This window comes from Clinocottus analis, unplaced genomic scaffold (genome assembly GCF_023055335.1).
Source record: "Clinocottus analis isolate CAN_PGR_092001 unplaced genomic scaffold, fCliAna1.0.p SCAF_9, whole genome shotgun sequence".
Classification (NCBI taxonomy): domain Eukaryota; kingdom Metazoa; phylum Chordata; class Actinopteri; order Perciformes; family Cottidae; genus Clinocottus; species Clinocottus analis.
The window spans coordinates 11478216-11488111 of NW_027176251.1; the positions used below are offsets into that span (position 1 = coordinate 11478216).

The 9896-nt window shown below is 39.8% G+C and overlaps 1 protein-coding gene across 1 annotated transcript; it reads right to left on the reverse strand.

The window, feature by feature from the left end:
- Window positions 1–274: 274 nt before the first annotated feature.
- Window positions 275–7845, reverse strand: il21r.1 (interleukin 21 receptor, tandem duplicate 1). Its single transcript, XM_068570621.1, has 9 exons — window positions 7758–7845; window positions 7463–7571; window positions 7066–7247; window positions 6431–6564; window positions 6130–6310; window positions 5983–5991; window positions 5836–5917; window positions 4303–4396; window positions 275–1029 (listed from the first exon to the last, which is right to left on the reverse strand). The coding sequence occupies exons 1-9, from the start codon at window positions 7816–7818 to the stop codon at window positions 280–282; spliced, it is 1602 nt and encodes a 533-aa protein (XP_068426722.1). The 5' UTR covers window positions 7819–7845; the 3' UTR covers window positions 275–279.
- Between the last annotated feature and the right edge of the window lie 2051 nt (window positions 7846–9896).

Genomic DNA, 9896 nt, shown 5'->3' on the forward strand with positions numbered 1-9896 from the left:
CTCTCTCTCTCTCTCTCTCTCTCTCTCTCTCTCTCTCTGTCTATCATCTCTTTAAACTGTCTTTGAAGGAAAAACACAATAACGCATGTTTTAAAACAAGGAAACCTGACTCTATACATAGTATAATGTGCACAACTAAGCATTTTAAGAATACCAGAATATACAGTATTATATGCTGAGCAAATATTTCCAATTTACTATTTAATGTAATTATTCTTTTTTCTTTGTATGATTGTCCCGTAGTACTGACTGATTGTGGCAGTGAATCAGCGGCAATAATCACGTTGTTTCCTGGAGTTCGGTCTCTGAGTTACTGAAGTCGTTTTCAATCGTGTTACATATCATCCACTGCTTGACGTAGTTAGAATTCAAGCTTTTGTGCTCATGAAATAAATCAGAGTGCATCTTCTCTGCTGAATTTGAGTCCGAGGCTCCAGGGCTACCGCACTCCCCAAAACCACTGTCAATAGTGTCCAAGTCCACGCGGGGGTATCCGTCTTCTGACTGCTCGTTTGAGGCAAATGAGTTGAGTGACATTCTCTCTTGTTCGTTAACCTGGACATGTGGCTGAAAGTTTATATTTTCCACTTGGTTTACGTGTTGTGGTAAAATCCCACTTTGCCTACGAGGTGCCTCTAAATCATAACCAGCCTGCTCTCTGTGGTCTTCCTCAAATGAACCTAAGCGTTCTCCATCTTGGGAACTTCTGAGGGAGTTTAAAGAGCTCTGTGACGCGACGTCCTCCTCAAACTCTTCTTCTCCAGATAGAGTCACAGTGTGGATGGAGACGTGTCCGCTGAAGTGTCCGGTGCCCTGTGAACTGCCACCGTCCTGGAAGAACAGCAGCGAGTCGCTGTGCGGCTGTGCCGTGTGGAGGAAAGGACCGTCCTGTTTGATCTTGCTGTCCTCGCTGTAGCGTTGTTTCTCGTTGTTCCATTGAAGGACGTCGTGCTGCTTCTCGCTCATCATCTGAGCACGTGGGCTGATCCTCAGGTAATCGTACTCGCTGAATCCAGGCTTCACCCACTCCTGCAACAGAACAAATGGAACACATTCATATGCAATATTAGCTGAAATAAATGGCAACCATGGCCAGCACATTTTTAGATAGATACATATTTCATTCTTGCAGGGTTTGATATACGATTTAAACCACTCTTGTGTCTGTACTGTAAATATGAAGGTAGAACCAGCAGGGTTAGCTTAGTGTGACGTCTGAAGGCAAGGAGGACAATGCATTTGTTAAACCACTACTTTTACACTTTGGTTTAAGAATGCAATACACAAGCAGGTAAAATGAGATAATTGGGGAACTTTAGATTTGTTTTTGTCTTCGAGAGGTTGGCTGTTTTACTTTGCTTCTCGTCTTTAAAATAAGATACGCTAAGCTAAGAGGCCGCAGCTTCATTTTAAGCATACATTTAGGACATGCATCACTCTTCCCATTGAACTCAAGAAGACAACAAGAAAGCAATTGAGTGTGCCTTAATAAAAAAAAATCTAAAAAGGAAGTGTATGAGGCCATTATTATACACGTCATCAAAGGAGAGAACCTAATCTTGATCTCATCTTTTCTTCAGTATGTTTACACAAATACTGCTTATTTTCAGTCTGAGACATTTTTACTTGGGGATTTTCAGCAGGATACGTCTGAACATCAAGCTATTATTGTACAAGTCCATACACATCTGATAATCAGCCGAGTGCAGACACAACGTGACACTAAAGTAAAGAAAACATTCCATGGGGTACCTGAAATGAGCTCATCTGTTTCAAATTAATATCTTGAGTATCTGTCATTGAGTAGATTTCTATTTTATACATAAACAGGATGATTGTCGAGTCAAATACAATAGTTTGTAAGGATTCACCCCCTCTTTATGTTTTGAGCTTAGTTCAGAAGTACTGTTGTACAATTTGGATTTTGCGTGCAACTCTTCCGTCAGATCTACACATTCATGCTACTGAAATGGAAAACCTTCTGCAAACACATGGCCTCTATTCGGCAAGGTGATGGCCAGATAAGCATAAATCTGTTTCTTCATGCAGAGGCTACCACATCCTGAGGTACAGAGCTCATCAGCATCACCAAATTGTCTCTGATCTGCTGAGAAAGCGTAAGCAGTCTGCGCCACAAGACTAAGATAGTGCAGTCAAACAGAACAATGCTTTCAAAAAGAGCTAGTTCAGTCGGTTGCAGTGATCACGGAGATATAATATAAAAGTACAACAAACCCTGTAGAGAGTGACAAGGATTATACTTCGCCTGTCACAAAGCTCGACACACTGCAGGGATGTTGTTTCACTCTCGCCTGTATTTAAAAATATGCACCACATTAAAAAATGTGTTGCTATGTACGTAATTTGTAAACTAAAAGAATTAAGTAATCTAAAATCCAGTTTGATGAATTGTGCAATATTCACACACATCTTTCATTAAAAAATACTCTTTATGATGGGGGACTGGTGGAAAACTGCCTTGTTGAGTATTTAAACAAATTTAAGACTAAACTCAGGGGACTAAATCTCATAGATGGAGATGAGTACAAATTCTGACAAAGGTTGAGCAGCATCTGCACTGTCTACCTCCTAAAGTAAACTCAGACTGGAGTCCAAAGTCCACTAATTATGTCTTTAAAAAGATAAAACACGTGTTTATCAATGACCCAACATTTTTTTTTCTTTGTTCTCAAACTAATATCATCATATATATATATTTATTGCTTGTATTTAAAACAAAGAGAATCAAGTTACATTTTCCAGTTCAGTTCAGCACTTTCTGCAGAGCAAAAAGAAGGAAAGCAGTGCTAGATAAAGATTAACCTTTCTCTCTAGCGCTTCCTGATCTCTGTGCTATTTGCAGCACGAGCGCCCTCTGCACCACCAACATTTGTAACTGCACACAGATCTCAAGCTACTGGGTTGGTTGAGCTTGAAATGGTCCTGTTGTTGACTTGGTATGTTCTTTTCCCAAAGCTAAAATGTCTGAAAAAGCAATATGATACCAGACAACATCCACAGTACACCTTTTATTTTAAAAACTTATATTTACTGCATCCTTACTTATTCACTTATCACTTACTTGTTTTTACCTAAAGTTTTATACTTTCACTTTGTATAGTTAAATGTTCTTTGTTGTTGTTGTTGTTGTTAGTCACTGATATGATGCACCTTCCGCCATGACAAATTCCTCATTTGTACAACTAACTTGGCAATTAAACAATTCTGATTCTGATTTTACTGCAACACTCAACTATGCAGCTGAAGTTGGTGAAAAGTCTTTTGTTTGAAACCCTGAAAACTGTTATAATTGATTAACAAATGTTATTGACTGTAACTAACTGTATAAACTGCGGTGTGTATCTATCTTTCTGTATTTTCTTAACTTTTACCTTATTCTAGTGTACATTGAACATGGCGAATAAAGACATTCTTATTTATTGGACATGTGTGCCAAGCAGATGCTCAGTCACTTTGATCATGTTTGTTGATTTTAGAATAATTGCAAAGCATACATATTCCTCGGTCGTTTCAGACGAGGCATTTTGGACATATTTTGGGGTTCTTTTGCAATGCAAGAGCAACATTTTATAAGTTCGATGCCCTTTTGGCAACAGAGTCCAACAGAAATTTCAAAATAATGTACTGTTGCATGCAGTTTGCATTCAAATGAGGCATACGACGTCATAATGTGACACTTTCAACCTTTTGCTTATATATCTTATATACCTTATCTTATATATCTGTACAGACCGAATGCATTAGGAGGACATGCTAGTATTTTGTGCATTTTGGTATTGGAATTCACAGATAGTCTGCGCCCCATCAACCAAAACATTAAATTAGCACCCATAAAATGAAGTGAGTGTGTTTAATTGGAAACAACAATCAGTCTATGTCTGTTTGTCAAACGATAGGAACAATAATTTACATTAGGGGAAAATGTAATAAAGGGGATGGAAAAAATTATCATGAAAACAAAAAAAAAACAGGCTTGTTTTTCAGCCCGACACAATGACGCATGATCACGCATGATCTCTATCAGACGTATTTTCCACTGGGGTGGAAGAGGTCGGGCTGTCACACACACACATCTACCCACGTGTCAGATAGATGAACAAACGAAAAGTCTCTTGAAGCCCCTGCACACTGAGTCATTCATATCATCAAAGCCCTTCAATGTGAAGTCAAGGGAAAGTCCCATCAAGCGGGGTCCAGATGTGCTGAAAGTCCCCACTTGGGCAACACCTGCTGGGTACTTTAGAAATTACACAAAATGTTCACAGTTTTGCTCTGTCTTACCTTGAAGTTCCCTCCATAGCTGAGGTGGAGGGGCTTGAAGAACTCCTCCGCCTTGGGGATATAGAAAACCCGTTGGAGTTTTTGCTGCCACCACCTGAAATGAATATGAAATGATTTCAGAAAAATAATGCAAATAGAAAAAATAACAACATCTCTGAGTCACTTGTGATGAAGTGATTTTGTTTTTGGTACCTGAGCTGAGAAGAACTGAAGTCGTGACCAAAAAATAACCAGTAATGCTGATAGCACAAACAAAACTTTCAAGTGAAGTGCTCCACACAAAGCTGAAGTCAAAAGTGTCCCAAATTTCCCATTGTAGAAATGATGTGCTAATTTTCAGCGTTAGTTTTCACCCATTTGGCTTCACTGGCAAGAAAAATATAACTTTGAGTGTCATATCAACAAGTCTGGGCGGCTCGGTGGTGCAGTAGCGAGCACTGTCACCTCACAGCAAGAGGGGCATGGGTTCGATTTCGGGTGGTCCTTCTGTGTGGAAGTTTCTCGTTTTGCCACAGTCCAAACACATGCAGCTTAGTTCAATTGGACTCTAAACTGCCCATAAACATGAATGATTGTCTGTCTCTATGTGCACCCAGTGATAAATTGGCCACCTGTCCAGGGTGTGCTCTGCCTTCGGCCAATGACAGCTGGCATCGACTCCAGCGTCCTCGAGACCCTAAATAGGATAAGCGGTCCGGACAATGGAATGGGATATCAATAAGTCAGAAATAAACACTCAGTGTCCAATTGTGGGGTCCCAAATTGAGAATTGACATAGTCAAAACTGATTGGTAAAGTCTTGATCTTCAAATCTTAAAAGTCATAAAGTTTATTTTATTGATAAGGATATTGTACGTGCAAGGTTCATTTACTTTTTTGAGCTTGAGCTCTTTCTCGTCACTGTGCTGTTAATAACTGAGGTGTTGTCAGCTCTCACACCGATGCTCTGCATGACTTCCTATGTCTGCTCGCCATTTCAGTGCAAAGTGTCGCTGCACGTACAGCGCAGCAGTGGTTTCTGTATCTGTGGGAGGTGATGCCAGGAAAGTGTAGATCGAAGCAGTGAGAAGCTTTGCTGATCATTTACTGGAAGACAAAGCATTGCTAAACTTGGGACTTTGCTTGCTTTCATTTAAGCTTTACCAAGCTATTTTTCTGTGTAGTGAATGTAGATTCAATTAAGCACATTTTTAAAAGGAAATTTAAGCTTTAAATAAAGATTTCCGTATTACATTTTTATAATGACAACAGTTGGCTCAGCAACAAGCACTGAGAGCTTCTCCAAAAAAACTCAAACTAATCACTGAACATCGAGGCCCACCAGTTTGAAAACGAATAAATAAGGCTTTAGAGTCGGCCTGTAATCATCTTTAAGTTGCAAACCTGAGTATATTTTGAGAAAAAAGTAAACCACTTATCAAGGTTCTGCTGGCAGCTCGAGGCTCAAATCCAACTGAAGCCACACATGCTTTGAAAGAAAAACGAAACAGGAAAGAAGACAAAGAAAATAACTCCCATGTTTAAAGTACTCACGTTTTTTTAAAATAACCCAGCAAAAGCAGAACAAGGACAAGAATCACGGAGGGGGGGACGTACCACCAAAGTCCATTCATTCCTGTCAATGAGACAAAACGTATCATATATTTTGAACAGAAATGATACGATAAATAAACTTCACACCTTCTGTCTCTGTATGGGGGATCAATGTAGAAACGCAGACTTGTAATATGGTTTGAAGCATGTAAACAAAAATAACAACTGTGACTCGCTTGAGACCAACGTTGATTATTCCACGGCTCCAGGCCAGAAGGTACGACGCTCGGTTACCTTCATACGATCCTCTCGTCCTCCAATATGCGGTGGAACTCCACTCGCTCCATGGACCCAGATAGACGTTCCCAGGACACATTTGGGCCTGAACATCCACAGCATAGCTGACATGTGGCCGCAGATTCTTATGGTCCAACACAATGTTCTTCTCCCTCACCAAAAGAGAAAGAGACGGATCCTGTGAGACAGGAAATAAGAACTGGAAAACTTTAGATGGTTGTCGTGAGCAGAGATAACTGACAATAGCAAGCTGCAACAGCCTCTTGATTTTGCTGGTGTGTTTCTGCTCACATATCACCTTCGACAAGTCTTTGTTGTCTCTTACGCGCACTCTGTACATGAGACAATCGTCTCGGTTGTCGTGGTCCCATGTGACGTTGGAGAATCCGTCTGTGTTCGTCACATGAACATCGGCGGGAGGCGAAGGTTTCACTGTGGAAGTGAAGTCCCAAAGGGGAATGTTATGAAACTGAAAATGTGTGTAAGCCAACAATACTCCACACCACAACAGGCAGTTGAACATTACTTTTTAGCTTCTATCTCAATCTGGAGGGTAAAGCAGGTGGGTAGGCATTTGCTGCCAAACGACTATTTAGGTATGCTGGGAAAGTTTGTCAGAACGATCCTAGTCATCTCTGAATTTTCTGAACTTTCAGAACAAAAACAGAACATGCTTTACTGTACAGGAATGTGATGGCTTGTGCTCAACAAGAGCGAAAGTGTTTCACAATTGTCTAAGCTCTGTAAAATCTGCACGCTAAAATTTTTTAGAAATCATTTTGAGACACAATTTAATGCGACTAAAATATAAGGGATGTGACTGGCCTGTGACCTTTTCTTCACTTCCGTGTTATCATTCGATCCGCTCAGCAGAACTGACGAATACAGAAATGTAAAATGACTCATTGATTATCTGTTTAACTTCACACATACCCACTTTACTCAGTTCCCATTCAGGTGACACACTGGTGTTTACTTGGTCATCCTGTTGGCTGGCGGTCGCAGTACACATGGTTCCAACAGATGCAACTTCATCGAGCATCTCCGGATACATTACGCACCAGGATTGTGGTGGTTTGACTTCACAGCTTCCATTAACTACGAGATCTTCCCCACTACAAGAGATAAGCAACTGTGTGTTATTCTCAGTAATGCCCTGTGACTTCAGATGACGTCTCAGCATCAGAACAAAATGTTCAAAATGACCAAACGTGGGCTTCCTGTAATTCAGAGGGGGAGAATAAAAATTTGAATAAAGGCTAGCCGGGCTATGATGAAATCAGCTTACTGTAATGAATCAGCATAAAGCATATTCATAAACAGATTGTACCTGCAAATGACTTTGAGGAGGCCGGAATATGTCGGCACAGAGCCGGAGCAGGAGCAGTTCAGAGACACGGTGTAGTCAGTCGAGCAGCTGACGTCGCACAAAGACGTGACTGCGGCAGAAAAAAAAGAAGTGCAGTCAGTTAGAATTGTATTTACTATATTTAACATTAATGCTGTACAAGTATAACAAAAATGTAGTTGATCATAATTGGAGTACATTAATGGGTGGAATTGGAATAGGGGGGCCTGAATACATACAAGACCACAAGAGACACAGATTAGTGAAGTCAACTTACCACCGTGAACAAGCAAATTGAGGTTCCACAGCAACAATAAAAGCACCGGTTTAGGAGCCATGGGGACGACCCACTCTCATCAGCCGCTGGATAGAAGGAAACACAGCAGCTGAAACTAAATATAGACAATTTGTTTTTGAAGAAAAAAGAAAAAGAAGGAAAAAATTCAGCACTGAGAGAAAAAGAAAAGATTCAGACTTCCTCAGGGAATTTACTGATAAATTGGGTCAAAGGCTTGTTAATTATCAAATTCACAACAGCTCCGAAATCTAAAATAAACATCATTAAAATTGATAATGAAAAACACTCATAGGAGAGCATCAGTGTTTCTTAGTCAGGATGTTACTGTGATGAAATGAATAAGAAATTATTATTCAATCCAGATAAACAGCTTTAAAAAGAAAATTCTACGTCTGCATTTCCTGTTCTCATATTTAATACATTTTAAGAATCGGTCGTCTTACCTTCTTTCAATCCAAAATTCTGCCACTTAATCAGCCAACACGCTGAGAGAGTTCACCGAGGCACTGACGTCTGTGCGAGAGCGTTGAGTGGAACAATGTTTCGGTTTGTGACTGCAAAGGCATAATCATCATCAGTAAAGGATGTGGTTTCAGACCCTTTGAAAGGTGGTGGTGCCTTCCCACCACATCTACACTGCTCCTATGAATATGCAGTATAGCTAACCAGAGAGCCAAAAAAAGTCAACAGGAAACTGACATCTTCTCAAAAATACTTCAGTCATCCTATTTGTGTAAATAGAAAATGTCACAAAATGCATTAACTATTACAACACAACTTTTTTTTAATCTCAAAAGCAGAGTACACAGTTATACATTGCACATGTCATCTTTCATTTTGCCATGGATTGTAGCTGTGTATGGAACCGGTCCTGCCTCCTGCCATGGCCCTGCTGATGCCCGTACTCTCTACTTCCTTCTGTGGACATGGATTGTGGTTATTTGGATCGTGGTCCATGCATATACTACTAATTATATGAATCATTTATGTCATATTCATTGAATGTGCTGTAACTCTGTTATGTTATTCATTCTGGTCACATGACATTTATTGCTTCTGTCCATCTGGGGAGAGGGATCGTCCTCTGTTGCGCTCCCTCAGGTTTCTTCCCCTTTTTTTTCCCTGTGAAAGGGTTTTAATATCTTTATTTGGGGGAGTTTTTCCTGATCTGATGTGAGGTCTTGGGACAGAGACGTCATGTGTGCATATTGTGAAGCCCTCCAAGAAAAATGTTGTATTTGTGATTTGGGTTATATAAAATAAACTGAATTGAATAGAAATTTTCTCTCCACCCCCAACACAGAACAAATCACGCACTGCTTCAATTGTGAAAAAGCACATTACAGTATCAAAATCTCCAGCGTGCACGAAAGTAAAAATAGTGTAGGAGGGTATTATAGACAAACAGACACTAGTAATGAGTTTTAGAAATGGGAAGTTATTGCTAATATTAATTCTTACAACAGCATCAAAATCAATAAAATAAAACATAAAACTGTCCAAGGCCACAGAAATGGTTTATGAATCTAATGAGAGTCTTTAATTCATTAAAGTATTGTATGATCGGACCCCAAGTAGAGTTTAATTGCTTAGGCTGTCGCCGCAGCGAGAATTTCTCTTTCTTCATTTTCTCTTTCTTGATTTTCTCCAACTTAAAAAAGACCACCAGGTCCTTTAACCATATGGAGGCTCAACTCCTTCTTTATATCATTTATCACATTCATTTAAAACGCAACTAACACAAGTTTCATTACTGACACCTTTCAAAAGACCCTTTTCATAAACCACCTACATGTGTACAATGCTAGTTCATCAGTGAGTGTGTAGACCTGCTGAATGACTCATACTCCTGCTGTGGATCCCCTCAGAACTAACTTTTAATAATTACATTAGGTCTAAATGTAATTAACTCAGCACCAGTTGTATGTACACGTTCTCCACCAGGAGTTTACCATAAGAATCATTATTCATGTCTATATTGCATGCTACTTAAACTATTTAACGGTGCAGAGCTGTTTTTGTTGAGTTCAACGGGAGGTGTGTTATTCAAATCACCAAGTAGGTGTAGAGATGACATCTTGTACCTTTAGTCAGAGCCAAATGCCATTCTCTCACGCA